We start from the raw sequence: 22,830 nt of genomic DNA on the forward strand, positions 1-22,830 counted from the left end.
CAGGTGCCTGTGAAGTCATTGGCATGAGCTTGGGCTTGTGAGCATGTCAATACCAACTTTGTGCATATGGAAAAGGTGTTAATCTATCAATGTGCAACACGTGTGTAGAAGGATATGCATGATAATGTGTGTGCGTGTCTGTTACCATGAGAAGTTATGGGGGTTGAGGTTCCGCTGATCACTCATTGTTCCTTTCTGGCCTTTGGCCAGGCTGTCTAGACAAATCCCTCTCTTCATGAACAATACGACCCCTCACCCACAAAGGGACAGGGTCAAAGGTAAGGCAAAGAGGCACCGGCTGCTAGGGGGACATGTGGAGAGACCGGAGCTGTGCAATCTGCCTGTCGTAACCTCAACCCTGGAGCCCTTCTGCTCATCCTGAGGGCACCACCACAGCTGTATGCTAATTTCCACGGCTAGTCCTCTTGTCATTGGTGAGCAGAAGAAGAATTGCTAATATTTTACTAGCCTACAAAATACATTAAATTGTTCTGTGCTGGTATTTTATGCACTTCTGAAGGAGGTGTTTGCATATTTGAGTAGCCTTTAGTTTGTGCAGTTGAAATCACATCTGTGATTGTAGAGTACACACCTGACCACCAGAGGGCCCTCTCCCAGCAGAAATCACGAAGGAATGTTCATGGAGGTAAGTACCATTGGTAAGGACCAATAAGTAGTCCTTGAAATGAATGGTAAAATACTAGGTTATTCAATGTTGTTTATTGTCCACAAGTCTATAAGGTTATATCACACCTTTGCAATGCCATTCAGGAACATGTAAGTTTTCACTTTGTTAGACTATTGAAAGGGACATGTGTGTGTGTGTATGTGTACCGCAATCAATTTAAAGCCATACAGTATATAACATAGGTATGGAAATAGGGTTGAGTTCACTTCTGGTAGCTGCTGCCTGCTGGAGGACTACTGAGATGTCACTGCATAACATCGTAGCCTACACACAGTATTCTACGAATATGTCATGGCTTGACTCTGTGTGCAGGTCTACCCTTTTTTATATATAGATGATAGCTATGTGATGGGGATTTTATTACAATCAGAATTTGGAGATCAGTGTAAGTGCTATTTGTGTGTCTGAATATTCATATTTTGTACCAAGAATACACAATCAACCAAACCTCTCATTGGGGAACAATGCATAGGAAGGGTTAACCCTTTTTTTGCTGATTTGATCCATATGACCTGTGTGACTACTGGTGTCACACTAAATGAAGGGTCAGTTTGATAGCGGGAATGTGAAAGTGTTGTTCAGTCAATATGATATGAATTTTACGTGTAAATGAGATCCAACGCTGGAGCATGACCTCCATAAAGGCCTAGAGAGACAATGGACAGCTGGGGGTGCAGTAGCAGAGCTTAGGATCCTTTGTGTAAGACCAGAGGTGATTATATAGGGATCGTGGTAGGCTAGGCGGCCTAAGGGTTGCCACTGAGTAGAGAGTGACATATGGGGCTGAGTTTAATGACCCCTCCACCTCCCGTCTCCATCTGTTCCCATGTCAGACCTGAGGGGTATACTACAAAGCAGCTAACTTGCCTAAATATTCTGATATAGGATGGAAATGGGCATGGTCTGATTGATTTAAAAAACAAAAATACATATCTAAATGTAGCTTTTTTTATGTACCATAAAATCAATTGTTATTTCTGGTTGCTTAATCAAAGTTATCTCGCTAACTCATTGATCCTGCATTGCAGTATACACCTCTGCTCAGCTCCTGTCTTAATTCTGGTGGTGCAGACTTGAGTCTAGCCAGGATGCCATGGCATGACATTTTATCCTTCTGTCATAGCCTTGCTTACAATATACCTACAACAAAGAAGTCCTGGGGTATAGGAACATGGCAAAATCTGTACATTTTTCACAGTAAGGTGTATTGGTATGAAATAAATGCAATGATATTCAACACTGGATCTGAGTTTGATAGACTAGAGTGGGCGTCGATAAAACGTTCTCCTTATTTGCGAAAGACTGGTCGCTAATCTGATTGGCTGTCCCGGGTGCCACATGAAGAGGCTTCCGAACAGAGGTGTTCATTGATTGGTTCATTCTGTCTTTGTCTGCGATGCAGCTAAGAAGGCTATCCGGTTTGAATGTGCAGGGATTGGAAGGGACCATTTCCATGGACCATCTGTCTCACAGGCTAGTGATACAACAAAGGGAGCCAGGATGGTGTTAGTACATGTCGGATATTTGGTTCTTCCCGTATTTGGCTCTGTAAGAAATAGAGGTAAAGTTATTTATTTATTCTATCCATTTTTGTCTCTTCTCGTTCCTATATATATATATATGTAAATATTAAAGCTAACTAGCTGTCATCTGCAATGGCCAAGCTAATAATGCTAGCTGGCCAGAAAGCTAGCTGCTGAGCAAGCCAGACAGCTGCGCTCGAGCGAATAAAATCCAGGTTTGCAGTGAAGGTTGTAATCGAACCATGTCAAACGACATGCAAAATAGCTAGCTATGTAGCTAATACAGTTATAACGAATTAGTAACGTTGTTTTGCCATCCGTTCTAGATTGCACTTATTGTCAAACGTTATCCTCTCAAGCCAACTAAACAAAATGGTAACTAGTTAAACAAGACAGCTAGCTAGTTTATCTGGACAGGCTAATATTTTGGTTATAGACGCGCGAGTAGTCAGTAGAATACCGTCATTTTGGATGTAACATTAGCTAACTAGCTAGTGGCGTCGTTTCTCCCAATTTGTCCCACTCTAACGGTTAATTATATTTTGCACCCTCTACTAATACTGTAACAACTGTGTGTTTTTAATCTGACCAAACATCTGGTTAGCGAACATGACATCAATTGTTTATCCATTTTGGTGTAGGCGAGCCTCGACAACATGGTGTGTGGGGTTAGCTAATTATCTTCAACGAATCTGTTGTGTAGCTAGATGTGTTATTGGCTGAAGCTGTAATTTTTTAATATCGGCTTTCTAAATCCCTCATTTATATACATTTGTAATTATGCGATTAACGCCCTAAAATGACTAATTGAACGTGGAAATAGGAGCTGGTCAGGTGGGTTAAAATATGATGCCGCCTACGACGCGTTTTCTTATTAGGAACATATAGTACGGTCAAAAACACTATCCCGTAGGTTTGGAAAATTGTTTTTTTTCTTGTCTCAAACTCGAAACCAAACCCCATCTCTATTTTGAGACTATCTAGCAATATGTTCAATGAAAAACATGAGCACAACTGACCGCCTTTTGTTTTGCTCGATTGCAAACCATACTACCCAAATTGACCAAAATAACATCCTCCATATGCAGCAAAAAACTATCTGTGCTGATTATATAATGATACTAATATGAACGTGCATTTTAAAATACATGCAGTAGCACCAATGATTTCATTGTGCTTTTATTTGTGTTCTTTTTTCCTGTTCCATAGTATCGAGGCTGGCGCTACATTCCGCATTTCTCAGACCTTTGTCCCCCTTCATTGTGTAGCTAACGATCATCTGCTGCTGTCTGCCGTAGCCTCTGCCTGTTCTCTGCATCTAGCTGTATTGTGAACCCCTTCTTCTTCATTTCCTCTTTCCATCTGAAGACGACATTGGCATTAAAACCCGAGTTCTCCCACTCATACCGTATCCTTCTGTGTAACAGACTAAAGAATAACACCTTCTCTAAAAAACAGTTTGTCTTTATTTAAACTGTCATGTTGCTCTTTAGTACATAATCCATTGTAGCATTAGGCCTATTACTACAAAATGTCGTTGTGATTTTCCCATTCAGTGTGGATAGACTACATTCTGCTGTAAATTTCTGTAAAGTGGATACATTTTGACTCCTTGGCCCCGATTCGATTATAGCCAGGCTTGATAGAACTTGTGGATAGCTGTCTCCAGTCATCCCCCTTCAATCAAAGGTGCATTGTACCACTTCCATATCTGATAGCCTGTTTGAAACATAAATCACATTCATTCCCCCTCCCAAATGCTATCATCCTAATCACATTTAAACCAATTGGACAGTAACTGGCTGCAATATATCTGCATTCTAATTTGCGTGTCTTTATTTCTCAAACGATCTGAAATTGCCACCTTTGATGGTCCACTGCACCTGTTCTAGTGGCTAAACGGCTAGTCGTAATCCTAACCATGTGTACGAGCCATTGTTTCTTGTTATTTAATTAACCCATTTAGTTTGTCACTGCGAATCTACGAGACTTAACTCGACTCGCCGTTTAAAATTTGCTTTGTGATTCACTATCATGCCAAACTCCCCAGTATCTTACACACCTCCACATAATGCTATCCATTTTACAGGGATGTGTATATCCTGCACTGCTGTAGAACTCCTTTTAGAATCAAAGTGTCTTTATTCTTTGGTTGTGCTTTCTCTCTACCTTATGTTCTTGTATTAGAACCTAATGCATGATCATTTTTTAAATTCTGTTTATGTTTTCACATTGAACAGCAGATTCCAATGTAATCTTTGTGTAGAGATGTCCCTGCTGTACTGAAATGTGCTGTAGCATACACATCTACTCATTGGATGCTGCTTCTGTTCTGTTAATCCTACAGAGCATGGTCAGGCCTTGCCTTTGGTCATTATTTGCATGTAGTTGCATTATTACTATTATCACACAGTGCCACACATACTAATATTTTCCAATAAAGACTTCTAGTATTTTTCCTAACCTTCAGTGTGCTTTTTGCTGATTTCCATGTGTGTTTCCACCCCACCGTGCTGTCACTGAGGCAGTCCCCCCTCTATCTCTCAGTGCTCTCATCTCTCTCTTTGCGGAGGCACTTTAAGGTGCTGCTCTCTCCCGAGTCCCAATCATAGGATATGGGACAGCCAAATCTCTTGTCCTGCTGTGAAAATTAATTTTGACTGAGCCATGGGAGGCAGTGATTAATGTAGGAACCATACAGTCAACCCCCCCCCCCCCCCCCCCCCCCCCCCCCCAATCAATACACATTCCATCTGTATTTAACGGTCTCTTGTCAACATTGCTTGTATACTATAGTAGTAGTGACCAAAACTTGCTCCTCTTTTCATCCTTTCCGCCTGTCTCGGTTTTAGTAGAGTTAACATTGTTGCTATCGGGTTACGAAAGTATTATTCCCTATTATGCATAGTGTCACACGCAACTGATGAATTTGGCTTTACGTTTTTTGTAAAATATTAGTCTTGAATTGGTGTCTTTCAGATACTGACCAGGATGGGAGATTTGGGGTTTTGTTATGAGGCTGAATACGCACCTTGAAGTCCCTCTACATAACACACAACATTAAACACTGATATAAATGCTATGTCAGTTCTGTTTACTATGTTGTTCTTGAAAAGTGTCTTGACAGAAGTGGCACCAGCCATTCAATAACTATACAGAGTGGGTAAACACAGGGCATTTGAATGTTACATTTAATTGCTTTATAAAACAATAAACTTATAGGCTAGCCTATATCTCAAAACTAGCAAGTAAAAGGTTTATATTGACAACAATACTTCGCCGCTTCTTTACCTTGACATATATGCATATTCTCCTTTGGTTCATTATGGAATGGCACCTAGCTGTTTAGATGACCTAGATCAATCAGCAGCAAACATAACTCAATTAGCAAAACAACTTTCTCTATGCCTGTATTTTGTTTTTTTTAAAGCACATTGAATCAAACTGTATTCCAAGTGGATTTGAACATATCAATACAATTTACAGTAAACTTTTCATGCATACTCAAGAACGCCTTCATTACATTTTACAGTCATTTAGCTGATGATCTTATCCAGAGCAACTTACGATTAGTGCATTCATCTTAAGATAGCTAGTTGGGACTACACATCACAGCTATCTCATGTTCTTGTGAGGAGAGGCTTTCTATGACAGTTGCTTGTACTAAGAGGTCCGGCTAAGGTTCATAGCTTCCTACCTAGAGCACGCAGGTAAAGGCTATTGTCAGCGCCTTATTCTTCAAAGACTTACAAGGTCATATTAGGCAGTCAATGGCATTCGTTATTCAACACTGCTGTAGTGTTCCATGCAAGCAGCTGCTTTATATTTTGTTTTACATTTGCATTCTAATCATGAGATGAAATAGTACACATACCACTGATTAATACGAGTGCCTTATTTTACTATACTTTACTAAGCACGGGACACCTATCCATAATGACTTGTGAATCTTTTGGGTTATTTATATGCATAAGGTTTTTTCTTAGCTACCCCCTCAAACCAATTTCATACTGCCGGATAGGCCGACATACTAAATCCTTCAGGATTGGTTGATAGCTACTGCACTGCTTAGCCTACACATTACCTCGCCCCCTCCCCTATTCATGCGTTGTAAAGTAATGGGATGCTCATGCTACCGATGGAATGGGGTGTGTAGTGTAGATGGGGATTATGTTGGGGAGAGTAGTAGCAGTGATTATAAAACTGCAGAGACAGCCGGGTCAGACTGCTGCAGTCATGGGTGGGCAGGGCTACATGCCTGTCAGTCAAACGGGGGAGACATGCCGCACTGTGGGGAGGGGCTGTATGTGTGCACATGCTGCTCTGGAGGGGCTGAAAGCTCAGATATGCACCAGTCAGGAGATTTTACAGCCCGAGCTCAGCGCTGAGAGAGTTATGTGCAGAGAGAGACTATGCTGCAGATGCTGTGAGAGGTGCAATGTGTGCCAAATAAGGCCTATTTGATATGCTATTTTATAGTCCTTCTATGGTCCATTTATGATTAGAATCATCATAGCACTGATAGTTTCCACCTTGTTCTTGTTCTTTAACATTTTTATTTAACTAGGTAAGTCAGTTAAGAACAAATTCTTATTTACAATGATGGCCTTCCGGGGAACAGTGGGTTAACTGCCTATATGGGGGGAAAAAGCGATATGATTATGTTTCTTCTTTGTTATTAGGGTCTGTTTAACCCATTTGTTATTGGGGTCCCTGTATCTTTGCACAACAGTGACGTAAAGCATTGCGACAGAACGGAGTGAAAATGCCTTGAAACGGCATCCTGTGGTCCACCAAATCCAGAAGCCAACATTTTTTTTTCTGCTCTACTTCCTCAGCCAGCAAACACAATTTCTCCTCTTACGGATCTGAGGTTCAGTGGGGTTCCTATGTCTCAAGGCAATATCTACTGTAGCAAAAGAATAACCAAGCAGAATCTGTCTCCTCGGTTTGTGACTTGGAACAGTCACACTGCCTTGAATTACGTAGGCTATGATGTGGAAAGGGAAAAAAGGAATGATGACCAAATTTAGAGTTGACCTGAAGTACCCTCCGGATTATAATTGAATAACCACTGTATCAAAGAAATGTATTTAAATAAGTGTAATTTCTTACAAAATATGTAATCATCAGCTAAACATGAACCCATAGAGCGTTTAGAACCTTTGCTTATCGTAATCATTACGTAGACATGTAATGCAGGTAGCCTAGTGGTTAGTGTTGGGCCAGTAACCAAAAGGTTGCTGGATCGAATCCCTGAGCTGACATGATAAAAATCTGTCGTTCTGCTCCTGAACAAGGCAGTTAACCCACTGTACCCCGGTAGCCGTCATTGTAAATAAGAATTTGTTCCTAACTGACTTGCCTAGTTAAATGAAGGTTACATACATTATTTTATATATTTTTTAAACATTACAAAGGCAGTGCTAGTGGAAATTCCCTTCCAAACAGTAAAGATGATGATTACGCTCTTGTCTCTGCATCAAATTAGAACAACATTGCATAGCTGTTTTACAAGCCACTTTTTATCATTATGGATTTTAGTAGTAGCATTTTATCACAGTAATACAGTAAAAAAAAAAAAAAAACACAGCTTACTTTAACTAGGATGGCAGTAAAGATGTCTATACATGGAGCCTGGCCATTCATAGTCAGTCTGTGGGTTTGTGCTTTTCACATGAGGCCTGCCTGCATGTCTGAAAGAGGAGAGCCATCCCAACCCCCCCAGACCTTGGTGTCTGTCCCCCCGCACAGACAGCTGGTAGACTATAACTGGAGACTATAACAGGAGTTGAAGGAGCAGCTGCAGTGCCTCCCCCTCCCCACACTTCCCTCCTCTGGGCGTAATGGATATTGATTGTTTGGCTGCGACCCAGCACCATGCTGATTCAGCAGGTTGGACAGCGCTTCACTCACTACTCCTCCTTCCATAGACCGAGAGGCAGCCCTAACCCATTGTTGGTACATGAGGAATATACAGTGCCTTTAGAAAGTTCATACACCTTGACTTATTCCACTTTTTGTTGTTACAGCCTGAATTCTAAATTGATTAAATAGATTTTTCTTCCCACCCATCTACACACAATACCCCATAATGACAAAGTGAAAACATGTTTTTGAAAAATGTTAGCAAATTTATTGAAAATTAAATACAGAAACATTTAATTTACAAATGTATTCACACCACTGAGTCAATACTTTGTAGAAGCACCTTGGGTGGCGATTCCAGCTTTGAGTCATCTTGGGTATGTCTATCAGCTTTACACATCTGGATTTGGGGATTTTCTCCCATTTCTTCCTAGCAGAATTTCTCAATCTCTGTAAAGTTAGATGGGGAGTGGCAGTGAACAGCAATCTTCCAAGTCTTTCCACAGATTTTCAATAGGATTCAAGTCTGGGATTTTCCTGTGCCACTCAAGGACTTTCACGTTCTTGTTCTGAATCCATTACAGCGTTGCTTTGACTGTATGCTTGGATTCATTGTCCTGTTGGAACGTAAATCTTCGCCCCAGTCTGTTTGCACTCTGATAACAGATCTCAACAGATTTAGCTCCATTCATTGTTCCCTCTATCCTTACTAGTCTCCCAGTCCCTGCCACTGAAAAGCATCCCCATAGCATGATGCTGCTATCACCATGTTTCACGGTAGGGATGGTGTTAGACGGGTGAAGAGCTGTGCCTGGTTTTCTCCAGACATAGTAGGGCTGGGCGATATGATCAAAATATTATATCACTGTATTGTAATAAAAAAAAATATATATTGACCATTTTTGAAATGTTTATTTATTTATTTTTTGCTTTATGAGTGGTGCGTGACCCTAGGTTGGCAACACATACATTGTAAGTGATTTCAATAGGTTTTTCTCCGTTCTGATTTGTTTTATACTGTTAAATTAAACTTAAACCTAAAATAATTTTCAGCATTTTCATACATTTCTGCATTCCCTGCAATCATTTGAGATCATTTCCACACTGCCACGTAGGGCTGCACTGTTGCAATTGTGATTTGATTTGCGATTTAGAGCACAACATTTGGGTGAACTTTTAGAATCATAGAAATATAATGAATATTCTAATTCTATAGTTAGAATATAATAGTGAGCATTTTGAATACAGCGTTTGACATGCCAACTAATTGAAATGCCACGGAGTTATTGTCACAGGGTAGGAACCAAAGTGTTTGTTTCCTAGGGGACCCTATAATCTTAGGCTACATTTTGTTTTCTCTTAGCTACTTCATGTTGCTAACATTAATGCTTTGCATATTCCTCTTTGATTTAGTAGATACTGTTGCACAAACAACATGCTTATTTGGGTCTACACCAGCACTGGTATTATCAGGCTGTATAGCTTATTACGTTTGCGCTGACGCAGCACATTTATTAGCTAGCTAGCCAGCTAACTAGCGATTAGCATTAGAGGCCAAAAATATTTAGGTCCAACTTGCTAGGAAAAGTCAAACTAGCTGTTTGCAGATGTAAGAAACACAAACTAATAGTGTAAATATAGAACGCTAGTGGATTTAAATTAAGAAGCTAAGTGAACCAGCATCGTTGTCACATGTGCTGCATTGACCATGCAGACTGGAAGGGGCTTGGTCTGTGTGGAAGCGGCATGGAGAAAGAGTGCTCAAGTAGTGAAGTAAACTATAGAAATGGACTTACACACGACATATCACATTAAAAAAAAAAAATACATTAAAAAAGTTATAAGGTAAAGTAAAAACCCAAACCGGTCCATACATTAATACCGGTATATTGTAAAATACGCTATACCGCCCAGCCCTAAGACGTAGGGCTTTGCATTCAGGCCAAAGAGTTAGTTTTTTGTCTCAACAGACCAGAGAATCTTTTGCCTTGTGATCTGTCTTTCATGTGCCTTTTTGCAAACTTCAGGGGTGCTGTCATGTGCCTCTCTCAGGAGTGTATTCCGTCTGGCCACATTACCAACTACAGCGCAAATGAAGACAAGGAGAGGAAACCACTTTAGATTATTGAACCGCACCCCACAGCCCTAACGGCTGGTGGTTTTAGCAGTTGATCCTATAATGCCAGGCTCCATAATGAGAGACCTGTAGGCCTAGTGCGCATAGGTCTAATGGTAGTGCAACAGTTACATCGCTCAGCAGGAAGCCTAGCAGTTAGAGAGTTGGGCCACTAACCGAAACGTCAATGTTTTGAATACCTGAGACGACAAGGTGAAAAATCTGTCTCTGCCCTTGAGCAAGGCACTTAACCCTAATTTGTTCCAGGGGCGCTGTACTACTATAGATGACCCTGCAAAACAAAACTTTTCACTGCACCTATCCAGTTTATGTGACAATCAAATATATTATTTTAACATAGAGGCAGGTAGATTATATATGATGTTCAACAGTGGCTCTGAATAAGTAGCATGCTAAAGAACATTTTAAAATTGCACGAGAATCTTACGTTCATTATGTGCAGCCACCATTCATGGGAACTCGGCACAAGAATCTTACGTTTGTTATCTTATGCTCAGGTCCAATTTAAAACCAGGGTACTTATTCATTATACAAACCCACTTAAACAAAAGTCTGCATCAAACCTCAAAATCTAACCTAGCTGATATTATCAGAAGCAGAGATTCAATCCACAAAACAAAACGGCAGTCATCGTGCCCAGTGTACCCCTTCGCTCCCAGCTGACCCTGTAGAACGACAGGAAATGAGCAGGACAGTTGGGCTCTCTCTGGAGCTTAGAGGTCGCTCTATGGTCTTTCTGCTCTTTCATCTCTTTTGTGTTCTGTCTTCCTGGGTGAGGTCGCTTTCTGTTTTCTCACTGTGTGAGTGATATGCATTTTTATTTATTTTATTTAACCAGGTAGGCCAGAACAAGTTCTCATTTACAACTGCGACCTGGCCAAGATAAAGCAAAGCAGTGCGACAAAATCAAACAACAGAGTTATACATGATGACGTGTGTGAGTGATATGTATGACGTGTGTGGGTGATTTGTATGACGTGGGTGATTGATCTGCATGACTGTTGTGAGTGATCTCTGTTGTGTCTGTTTCTGACTGTTTCCGATTGGTGTCTGTCTCTGTTCTGACTGTTTGATGTCTGTCTGTCTGTGTGTGTGGTTGTGGTTTCCGTCTATGATCTGTCTGCCTGTCTCTTTGTCTGACTGTAATTGCTCTCTGTTATTCGATTTTGTTATTTTACCTTGTCTGATTGTGTGATTGTGCTGCCTGTTAGAGCTGTCTGTGTAGTTGGTCTGTGTGACGTTTAATTGAGTGTGACAGATGACTCCCTCTACTATCTGACTGATTTGGTGTGATCACTCTGTCTACTCTCTCTGGTGTCTTGTCTGATTGGGTGAGTGTGTTCTCTTGGCTGATTGGTTGATCGCTCTGTGTGGATATGATAGGGAGACACCAATCTTCTGATGGCAGAGTGTCTTCTCTGTCTTGATTGGTTGGGGCCAACTTCCTCTGAATCCTGATTGGGTGTACTTGTCTCCTGCAGGGGCACAATTCACCAGGCATCAGCACAGCCATGCTACCTCGTGCCGACACTTCCACCTAGGGGCCCCTCAGGCGCCCATCTCAGCTGAGTTCCCCTTGGGTCACACCAGCCAACCCCCCCAGACTGGCCTGGCCCCTCACCAGCCCCCGGCCCCCCACCACCCTCCGCCCCTGCCGGCCCCCCATCAGTTCCAGGACGTTACTGGGCCTCCGTTCCTACCTCAGGCCTTACACCAGCAATACCTCATCCAGCAGCAGCTTCTAGAGGCGCAGCACCGCAGGATCCTCCCACACCCCAGGTACCACCACACACACTTGCATGTTCCGTTGGACTCACATTTACAGGCATGTTTTGTCTGTTTCTTTCACTCATCCCCCTCTGAGTCACTGAGATGGCCAGACACTAGAACACTACACCCCCTCCAATTTCCATATGCTAATGTGTGGAAATGCCTCCTCTGTGCAGACGAACTCTAGAGCGCGTTCCTCTGAACCCTCACAGACTCCGCTCGGGGTACGACTACTCCCCTCCCATCCACATCCCCCAGCCAATCAGCCAGCAGCCGCGCTACCTGGCCGAGGGCACAGACTGGTGAGTCACGGTTTGAAATTAAACGGGGAGCCTTGGAGACGATAAGTCATTGTTTCATTCCTCCATCTGTCTGGCATTAGTGTTGTTGGTTTATGTCTCTCCCCCTGCCTGTAGGGGTGATCATTTTACTCTGTGTTGATGTTAATCTAGGTCTTTGTCCTCTCTCCTCTCTTTGTGTCTGTTCGTAGGGACCTTAGTGTGGACGCTGGCCTCTCTCACCATCAGTACCAGCTCCAGCAGCTTCCACAGCACTATCAGCATTACCTGGCGGCATCCCCTAGAATGCACCACTTTCCCAGGAACACCTCGTCTGCACAAGTGGTACTTTCATGACTGTTGGCTGTTGTGGTTGGTCTCTGCTTTGTTCTTTTGTTGTTCTGCTTGTCTATGTTGACTGTTTAGTGGCTGTGTTGTTCAGACTCTCTGTGTGATGTCTGCCTTTCTGTCTGTTCCTCCATCAGTGATTCGGTGCTTGGTCCTGTGTTGTCCAACAGAGTTCTGTTAACTGTTGATGACCGTAGTGTCTTCTTTTTTGTGTTTGACAGGTTGTGCATGAGATCAGAAACTACCCGTACCCCCAGCTTCACCTGTTGGCTCTGCAGGGCCTCAACCCCTCACGCCACGCTTCCGCTGTACGAGAGAGCTATGAGGTAAATGTCCATCTCTATATCAATTTGACCAATATCTACAGTATACTGAACAAAAATATAAACGCAACAAGCAACCATTTCAAAGATTTTACTGAGTTACAGTTCATATAAGGAAATCAATCAATTTAAATAATAATCATTTATTAGGCCCTAATCTATGGATTTCACATGACTGGGCATGGGCGCAGTCATGGGTGGGCCTGGCACGGCATAGGCTCACCCACTTGGGAGCCAAGCCCACTGCCCAGTCATGTGAGGCCAGTTGGGCCTACTGCCATAATCACTAAAACGACATTGGAGGCAGCTTATGGTAGAGAAATTAACATTAAATTATCTGCCACCAGCTCTGGTGGACATTCCTGCAGTCAGCATGTCAATTGCACGCTCCCTCAAAACATGAGACATCTGTGGCATTCTTGTGTGACAAAACTGCATATTTTAGAGTGGCCTTTTATTGTTCCCAGCACAAGGTGCTCCTGTGTAATGTTCATGCTGTTTAATCAGATTTTTGATATGCCACGCCTGTCAGGTGGATGGATTATTTTAGCAAAGGAGAAATGCTCACTAACAGGTTTGTAAACAAATTTGTGCACAAAATTGGAGAGAAATACGCTTTTTGTCTATATGGAACATTTCTGGGATCTTTTATTTCAGCTCATGACACATGGGACCAACACTTTTTACATGTTGCGTTTATATTTTTGTTCAGTAAATATTAATGCTATTGCTTGTGTTACACATGGATACTATACTTGTTTTTATGGTTAAGCTTTAATGGCATGATTTAATTCTGTTACCCTAGTCATACCAGTGCTGACCGGTTGCTATTTGCAGAGGTGTAGTGACGTTATCTGTCTAAAGCCTTGCTCTCCTGTGCCCTAGGAGCTGTTGCAGCTTGAAGACAGGTTGGGAAGTGTCAGTAGGGGAGCGGTTCAGACCACCATAGAGAGATTCACCTTCCCACACAAATACAAGAAGGTGAGGAGGCAGCTCTCTGATTTAGAAATATACACACACACAAGTGGAGCTACAGGCAACTGCCAAAATAATGGAAACACTTGAGTAAATGAGGGATACAAAGTATATTGAAAGCAGGTGCTTCCACACAGGTGTGGTTCCCGAGTTAATTAAGCAATTAACATTCCATTATGCTTAGGGTAATGTATACAAATGCTGGGCAGGCCATTATTTTGGCTACCATGGCTATGCCCCAATCCACAGGGCACGAGTGGTCACCAAATGGTTGGATGAGCATGAAAACGAAGTAAACTATATGCCACGGCCATCTGTCACCCGATCTCAACCGAAATGAACACTAATGGGAGATTCTGGAGCGGCACCTGAGACAGTGTTTTCCACCACCATCAACAAAACTTGATGGAATTTCTCATCGACGAATGGGGTCGCATCCCCCCAGTAGAGTTCCAGACACTTATAGAATCTATACCAAGGTGCATTGATGCTGTTGTGGCTCGTGTGACCCAACGCCCTATTAAGACACTTTATGTTGGTGTTTCCTTTATTTTTACAGTTACCTGTATATTGTAAATGTAACCAGTGGGAATTGAATATCTTAACCATTAGACCGAGAGGACATCTTCAAGGTCTGAGGACTTACAAGTCTCAAAGTGCTACTGCTGCATGAGCGCATGATTCCAAATCACCTCCGGTACTGTATACAAACTCAAAGTTTTAAAAGGCAATGTTGCTTACTTCTGAAGCCTTAGTGGTCTCTTTGAAAACTCTTGACCCTGTCTGATTCTAATCTGGATATGTCATTTGATTGGTCCACAGAGGAAGCCTCTGGATATGAAGATTGGCGAGGAGGGCGAGGAGACTGATGTGGATGAGAAATGTACCATCTGCCTGTCGATGCTGGAGGAGGCAGAGGACGTCAGGTAATGAATGTCTGCAACACTTAACCTATTGGAGCCTATCAAATTCAAAGAACACTCTGAACAAGTGTGATGTGCATACTGTATATTTTCTCTTTCAGTGTGTGAGTTGACGACCAGACGATTGACCTTCTTCCTTTTCTCTCCTGTCTCACCTGTCCAGGCGGTTACCCTGCATGCACCTCTTCCACCAGGGCTGTGTGGACCAGTGGCTGGCGACCAGCAGGAAGTGTCCAATCTGCCGCGTGGACATCGAGACGCAGCTCCACCCAGACAGCTGATGTCCCAGGGGTGGAGCCTGACGGTCTGGCTGCTGTCAATCACCCTGGCGTGGATCCTGCTCCCTTCCACTCGGCCCTGCCTCTCCCAACATGGGTGCTTTGCCAAATGTCTCCAGTCGTCACGTGACATCATCGCCCTCTCTGACTCACGCTTTACTGAGCCAATCCAGGATTACTTACTGCACGAGAGACCGGAGACTGACTCTCTCTCAATAAAAGCACATCCCCAGCAAAAAGACATGTAAACACTCACACATACATTACATACTATATACACATGCGCACACAGGGTTTACTAGTTGCTTGCTGGTGGTTGGGTGTCGTTGCTGTTGTTGTAGTTAGGGGAGGCAGGTGTGTTTCCTGTGTCTTTGTAGCATGTTCTTAAAGCCATGACATTAATGTACAGAGTGAAAAGCACACAACCCCACTTGCCAGCCAGCCTGCCACATACACACACACTGCTTATTCTGCCACAACAGGAAGCTAATCAACCACTTAAAAGCCCTGTCGCCATGTTTGCCTACAGATCATTTGTGGTAGTACAGTAGCAGCGTCAGACACAGTGGTATTTTGACCCCTCACTTTGTTATAAGAGGGGGACTGAGTGTTCAGATCTCACCCAGCTTCTACTTTTTGCAATACAGTAGTTGTACATTTGCTTGGGACTGATGCTGCCATCAGTGTTCGGACAAAATACAACTATTTCACTGCTGTCATGTCGGCCTGCCCCAATGCATGGGGTGGCGTGTGTTTTTGAGTAAATACAAAGGTTAGTGAGTGTTTTTAACCAAATGTGTTATGGTATTGCTTGACCCGCCGCAATGTGTGTGTTCTGCCCCAGTGTGTGGGTTTCAGTGTATGTTTAACCAATGCTTGCGCGTGCGTGACAAACTTAAAGTGCAGGTTCAAGTGTGTGTTAAGGGTTAAAGGGTAATATAGAAGTTAGCTTAACAGTGATTTGATTGGAGTGCTTGTAGAATACAAAGCCAAATAAGGATTTTCTTTTTTTTATGTAGTAGGACCTAACCCCATCATGCACTGCAGTGACTGAGTGAGATGTGGGGCCTTCTGGTTAAGCAGAAGTGTTAGCTGCCCTGGAAACAGTGACTCTGTGCCATCCCCTCCTGTCGCAGGTGTTAAGGCTGAGCAGTGTAGTGAAATGCATGTTTCAATGTTGGCTTGGGCTGTCGTGTTAGCGTTCAAATAAAAAATGGAGGGCAGAGGAGGGTGTTGTCTGTGCATGACTTAGTTAATCTGAGCTGTGATTATCAACTCAACACAAACAAACAAAGAAGAAGGGAGCACGGTGTCAGTGGCTGTCTCTGACCTGTAGCGTGTGTTCATACTGTCCCTTTTTGGTGGCAAACAAAATGGAATCCTATTGTTTACCTTATTGCCTAAAGAACAAGCACATGTGATAGATATAGCAACAACCTCTTTTTGTTATTGCATTTGTGTTGGTTTCCGTATATTTAGGTATAAACGCGCACTGTTTTGGACTGAGTGAGGAGCTTGTGTGTTGAACTTGTTTTTATGTGTCAGATCTCCCCTTGTGGTTGCTATGCTGGTTGCTATGCTGTATTGCTAGAACAACAATGTAGAATGTTGTGTGATGGGGGCAGTATCCTCCCCACAGTGCATATGGACAGGACTGGGCTGGGGTCAAAATGAGGACCAAAATAACGGTCAAAGAACACTTTTTGTGAAGAAAAAAACCAACTCTTTAAATGTTGATATTGTGTGTTGTTTTGTTTTGTTGCTATGTTATGTCTGAGTCAATGTGCATGAACACTACATAGGTTTTTAAGGATTGGCACAGGTCCTGTACTATGCATTGAGGACTTGATGTGAAGTATTAGGACAGACCCTAAATGCCCTGTAGACTGAAGGATGAGTTGTGACGGATTGGGACTGACCCTAACTGTCCTGTGCACTGCCAGTGTTGATACTGACTCCTCCTTTAGTCTAGTTTTTTATGGGAAGTTTTGATAGTTTACACAGGGTGTTGTCAGTTGAGATGCCTTAAGTATTTAACAATCATTATTTATTACTAACTGTAGATATCGTGGGTACGTATTTAATTTTATATCGTTTTTTTTTTTGCAATTGAATCATTTATTTATTTAGATATAACACAAAATGGTTTAAAAAAAATCGAACGATTACCTCTTTTTTGCATTTTTGCATTGTTTTAATTCAATGGGAATGCTTCGCATGCAGTTGTATTTTTCCTGAAGAAACTAAACTAAAAAGACCTGCTGTTTGATCTCTCTCCCCGAGCCGGCTGTGTTATGTTTACTGTCCCGGGCTGAACTGTCGAGCCTGCTCTTCTCATGTGGTGCTGTGGATAGTGGTGCTGTGGATATCTTGGTTACATTCCATTCAATGCAATTTTCTCTGATCCCTATGCTGTGATATAGTGGACAAACTGCAATGGAGTGAAATGTTTTTAAGTTTGTAATTTGTCTTGTTTTGCACTCTTAGTTTTAACATGGGAACCCTCTCACTGGCATAAAGCAGTTACGATCGTAGATATATTGTTATTATTATTGTATACTTTGTCATTTCCAGTTATCTGCCTCTCATCCCTCTCTCCATTCTTTCTTTTAAAAAAAGCATGTTCCTTTTCTGTGTTGGGATATTTCTCCTTCCCTCTTTTCCAAATATCTTGTAGTTTTGAGCCCAACAAGTGCCTCGCTTCTAGTGTTGAGATATTTCCTTATGATTGTAGCTATTTTTGTTACCGAGCCCCACAAACTCCTACGCTCAGTTACTGGAAAGCCATCATGCCTGAACTGGGTACATATTTATCTGGAGGTCTTACTCCTGCATTACACGGGCACCATGATGAACTGTAGGCTATGTTCAAATGCTGTATAATGTTGTCTTTCCTTCCTTATTCCCTCCTCTCTCACTTCTCATTGTCACCATTGACCAACCTGCAAGGTGAAGGAAATATGACGTTAGCCCCCATAAGTGGAGTGTGGGAACTTCAAGGTGGCGTGGTCAGCGTCGTATTGCTTTCACTAACCAAATAGATCTGTGGATACCTTATGAGAATAAAGAAAGCAGCATTTTAGGAGTATTCGGAAATAGACATTTCTCTCCATCTTTTTTAGTTAAACCTTGACCTAATCTAGTAATACCTTTTGAAATATTTACTTTATCTATTATACAAATTAAGGAAATATTTGACCAAAATCTTTGTGAAAATGTTTCACTGTGTTCATCTGCGCTACACTAATTATTCTTATTATTCCCTCTTTTCCTGCCTTTCCGTTCCCTCTCTTCCTTTTCTTTATTATTTTGTCTTACCGTCCATCCTTCCCTCCACTCAGAACCCATCCAATGTTTCCTATCACAATCCTCTATGTTTAACAAGAACAGACAGAGGATCTCTTAAAGCACAACCTTACTAAAAATGCATGTTTTTCTCAGGTTTGAATATATTCTCAATGGTATATAAGTATATGGTGAAAATATTTGTAGATATACAAAGAATATTACAGAATTAATTTTGCTGCTGCTTGCATCTGAAAAACTGAAGGAAAGAGAAAATATCCCAAAAAGTGCCAGTGATAGGGCTGCCGCCATCTTTGTATAAGGTCTGCTGTTTAGCCGTGACGGCGCAATGTTTTTCAATATAGGAGATTTTATCGGAGAATATAACTATTTATCATTAATATTAAAGCAATAGCTCATTAATGATGAGTGTGTTGATGAGCTGGATGAGCATATTGTGTAAATGTTAGATTCACATTTGGTGGAATTTTGTACTTTATTTATTACTACTAATAATAATGATTTTAAAAGTTGCATCGCTAAACCCAAACTGTTATGTTTTTTTTTCATTTACATTTTATTTCAAGGCTGGTATATTATCCTTTTTGTATGTGTTCTTTTTGTAATAAATTGGATAAAATGGAAGGTGTATAAATCTGGTGTTTGTGAGTGCGTGAGTAGAAGTTACCTTGTGTCCCTACAATTAAGGCCAGTTATGACTCTTTGAAGTTAGAGGAGAAGGATGAAAAAAAGAATCCCTACAAAAAGCTTTCATTGAGAATGAGACACATGATCTCCATCCTGATGAGGCTGACAATCCTCTTTTGATTTGTTTTCTGAGTCTGCCTTCACAAGGTAATCGAAATCAGTCAAACCGCAATCTTAAAAAGCAGTTTTGAAAAACAAAAAGTGTTTTGGAATAAGCAGTACAAAATAGTATACTCTTTTATAAAACTTAATTTACAACCAAGCAGCTGAGCAACATGCCATTCCTGATAATGGGTACTTTTAAAATAGTGGCACAATCATGTTACCTGGTCTTATGACCCTATTGTGTGTTAACCATAAACGTTGGTAGTAATGCAATAAAGCTAAACTATAAGATATTCTAGAAATGTAATAATAAATATATAAACATTTTCCTTTCCTGAGATCATGACCATATAGAGGTAATAAAATAAAACAATGAAACTGTTGCCCACATCCAAACTCCATTCAAAGAGTTTGAATCTCTCCATTACAGAGTTGCTTGGGTCCAACACACGGCGAGGCCTCTATCCTCTGCTGTGCAAGTCCTGAGGCTTAACATACGTTTTCATATAGTGGAGAAGTCTCAATATGAGGTCTTTAGTACTTTGGGTAGAGGACCCTGAAGATCTGTCTGTCCGCCTTCTTGGTGTCCAGCCACTTTCCACACAGGAAGATGGTGGTGACACCGTTGGCCGTGTTGGTGACCTCCACGCGGTCCAGCAGCCAGCCGGGGCTGAGGCGGGTGTTGTCGTGCTCCACACATACCCTCAGCAGCTCACCCATGTCCAACATCTCTAACAGGAAGCGGTCCGTCTGGCCACGCTCAAACAGGTTGCGGAACTTCTGACGTAGCGACCGGCGGCCCGAGTCACCGTTGGAGCCGTAGATGGTGATGAAGACATTGGCGTCGGTGCCTGCCCCCTTCTCGTCCCCCGTGATGAGGATGATCTCGTACTTGACGGGCACCAGGCTGCGGGCTTTGCTGGCGAAGCTCTCGATTGCCTTGGTGCACTCGATGGTCACAAACTCGTCCCTCTTCGGGGAGAGGGGGATCAGGGCGTTGCAGATGAATATGAACCTGGGATAGAGAAGGAGAATGATTGTCTCTTCCACAAGACACAAAACTCCTGGGTTTCCACACAGTATATTGCGAGCTGCAGGGCTTTGCACCCTACCGAATAAGCCCCAGGTGGTTTATATACCTGGGGTCAGGCTAGGGGTCACTCACCTGTTGCCCAGCACTTTCTCTATGACAACGACCTCCTCCACGTGCCAGAACGCCTCACCTTTCACCTTCTTCCCATCCTTGGGGGTGTGGCCCAGGCAGATGCCAGCGATGTCACCAAGCTGTTTGGAGGAGAACTCAAACTTGTCCTTGTTTCCCCTGAATGAAAATAACAAAGCCACATAACCTTAAACCATTAAAGAATATGACAAGGGAATAATATTACAACTGACTTAATAAATCATTTAGCAAAAATGTTATTCTAGAAAAATAGATTAAGTAGGATTAGATTTCATGAGCTCTTCTTTACATGCCTGGAAATGTCTAATGAGTTTATTACTAGTGATTGAATTCCTTGAGAGTAGAGTATACTGTTGTCTGTAAAAGCGTTCCTTGTGCCAAGGGAGATCATTCCAATGAGTCTGGCTGTCGTAATAAAAAAGGGAGAAAACCCCAATAATTTCTGCTCATTCTTTACACAAACAAAACCCCTGTTTTTTAAAACTATTCTGAAGAGCAGCGTACCGCAAGAACCTCTTTTTCTTTGATGAGTTCTCCATCATAAATTCTTTTGAACGCCCCTTCCTCCCCTCCAGTGCAATCCAGACGTTCTCTTTGGTCTCTGCGTCGTCTGTGTCCGCCGTGGTGGTAATAATTTCATATTCTTTCAATCAAAAGTAGACAGTGCATTAGCTTGGCCCAGGGAGGACTGTATTCTCTTCATATGAACGGTACATGAGGCAAACATTGACATTAGTATGGTCAGTGTCCAGTCCTGGCGTAACCCCAATGTTGAAAATGTTTTTTCTTGCCCATTACAAGCAGACCTGATTCAGCTAATAAAGAGCTTAGCAGGCTAGTACAAACATTTGCAACCTTGGGGTTACGTGACGACTGCATTTGAGAAACACTGCAATAGAATAGGATTCAAAGTAGATTACATAATACAGTACACTGTAGTGATTTCATTATGATCTGATTGGAGTAATGTAAAGCTAGGAGATTTTCCTGACTGGATGACCAGACCAGGAGAAACACTGAACCCTACTAAAGAGAGAAGGCTTGTGTGTGGCTGATCTTACTGGTCTTCTCGTTGAGGTCTAAAATGTCGTTGTTGGCGCAGGACAACTCCCTCATGATCTGACCATCGTCCTCGTTCTGGGCCAACCAGCGGTCGCAGGGGAAGCGAAATGTCCTGTCCAAGGCCTCATCCTTCACATCAATGTATTCTATGTGCCATCCTGGAGCAGGCCCTGATCATGACATAACAATAGAGTAGGAAACAAGTGACGGGAAAGACCGGCGTGAAACATATATTGTTGTGTTTTGAGTCAAAGTATTGCTGAGAAACCTGAAGAATTGATCTACGTAATTCACTATCAGTTGGTGCATACACACAGTGCAAGTTTAGTTACAGTCAATAGGTGTGCAGGTTTCATATTTTGACTGGTTCACTGTGATCGTAATTGGCTCCCCTCCCTGTCATGTCATCATATTCCTGATGACTGATTGGCTCACCTGAGTTGTCGTGCCACACCCGAACCTTAGAGAGCTCCCCGAGGCTGAGCATGTCAGGGAAACGGAACACATCTGTCTGCTTGCGCTCAAACTTGTTGGATTTCTGGCACTCTTTCAGCGCCAGGGTCCCAGTGTCCCCGCACTCTCCAAACACAATGATCCACACGTTGGCGTCAGTGCCTGCCCCTGTGCGGAGAGGGAGGAGAGTCACCAACTTCTATGAAAAACTGCGGTGCTATTGGCTGATTGGGATTCAAACCCAGATCTCATGCGCACCACAAGACTGTGTTAGCCCTCTGAGCTAAAGGCCATGCAAACATGGTTCACTGAACCACCTTTGTTACACCTTCATGAATCTCAACTCACCCTTAGCAGGTATAGCCAACAGCCTTAAAAATGTATTTTACAAACTAATTCACTAACTTTTTCAGACATCTTCCATTAATCACTAACTGCCTGCCTTTTCATTGCTCAACTCGCCATCAGTCGACACTACAGCCTTCATAAAAATCCATTCACCAATAACCGTACAGTCACTAGACTGCCTTTTCAGACATTCCTGAAAAATAATCAAATCACCAATACAATTTACTTTCATAGACTGATTTTACAAACAGGTCCCTGCAAACATTCCCCATCAGTTACTAACCCTCTGCCTTTTCAAACATCACTTCACCATTAGCAGTCCGACATTCTTGAAAAATAATCAAATTACTTCCATCGACTGCCTTTCCAATAGTCCCCCATTAACCACTAACCAACTACCTTATCAAACCTCAATTGAGAAACCAGAGAAGCCCTGTTTCCTCTGATTCACGAGGGGGGGGTGTGTGTGTGTGTGTGTGTGTGTGTGTGTGTGTGTGTGTGTGTGTGTGTGTGTGTGTGTGTGTGTGTGTGTGTAATGTTCACAGAGCAGTTAGTGCCTCACTGATGTCTTGTGT

At 42.4% G+C, this 22,830-nt stretch overlaps 2 protein-coding genes across 4 annotated transcripts in view; one reads left to right on the forward strand and one right to left on the reverse strand.

Annotated features, from left to right (window-relative positions):
• Window positions 1-2,075: 2,075 nt before the first annotated feature.
• Window positions 2,076-19,041, forward strand: LOC106569393 (E3 ubiquitin-protein ligase ARK2C). Of its 3 annotated transcripts, none has more exons than XM_014140726.3 (8): window positions 2,076-2,249; window positions 11,698-11,995; window positions 12,163-12,288; window positions 12,477-12,609; window positions 12,834-12,938; window positions 13,821-13,916; window positions 14,733-14,836; window positions 14,997-19,041. In XM_014140726.3, exons 1-8 carry the CDS (start codon window positions 2,189-2,191, stop codon window positions 15,112-15,114), a joined length of 1,041 nt encoding a protein of 346 aa, XP_013996201.3. In that variant the 5' UTR covers window positions 2,076-2,188; the 3' UTR covers window positions 15,115-19,041. The 3 variants fall into 3 exon arrangements, with proteins under 3 accessions (XP_013996201.3, XP_082812095.1, XP_082812097.1); XM_082955969.1 differs by having other exon boundaries at window positions 13,824-13,916; XM_082955971.1 differs by lacking the exon at window positions 2,076-2,249 and adding an exon at window positions 11,058-11,153.
• Window positions 19,042-19,323: 282 nt separating this feature from the next.
• LOC106569158 (lipoxygenase homology domain-containing protein 1) overlaps window positions 19,324-22,830 on the reverse strand; it is a 47,008-nt gene continuing 43,501 nt past the window's right edge. Inside the window, exons 37-41 of the mRNA XM_014140204.3 lie at window positions 21,890-22,075; window positions 21,454-21,624; window positions 20,897-21,035; window positions 20,375-20,530; window positions 19,324-20,224 (exon numbers count right to left, since the gene is read on the reverse strand). Coding sequence (XP_013995679.1) covers window positions 19,744-20,224; window positions 20,375-20,530; window positions 20,897-21,035; window positions 21,454-21,624; window positions 21,890-22,075 — 1,133 coding nt within the window. The 3' untranslated portion in view covers window positions 19,324-19,743. The remainder of the gene's footprint in view (window positions 20,225-20,374; window positions 20,531-20,896; window positions 21,036-21,453; window positions 21,625-21,889; window positions 22,076-22,830) is intronic.

Source organism: Salmo salar, chromosome 01 (assembly GCF_965601325.2).
Source record: "Salmo salar chromosome 01, fSalSal1, whole genome shotgun sequence".
Lineage (NCBI taxonomy): Eukaryota > Metazoa > Chordata > Actinopteri > Salmoniformes > Salmonidae > Salmo > Salmo salar.

Bases quoted from the DNA above. Each gene is read 5' to 3' on its own strand.
- LOC106569393 (XM_014140726.3), top strand. From the start codon at position 2,189: ATGGTGTTAGTACATGTCGGATATTTGGTTCTTCCCGTATTTGGCTCT. The intron at 2,250-11,697 runs GTAAAGTTATTT...TGTCTCCTGCAG, and splicing joins TGGCTCTGTAAGAAATAGAG to GGGCACAATTCACCAGGCAT. The intron at 12,610-12,833 runs GTACTTTCATGA...TGTGTTTGACAG, and splicing joins ACACCTCGTCTGCACAAGTG to GTTGTGCATGAGATCAGAAA.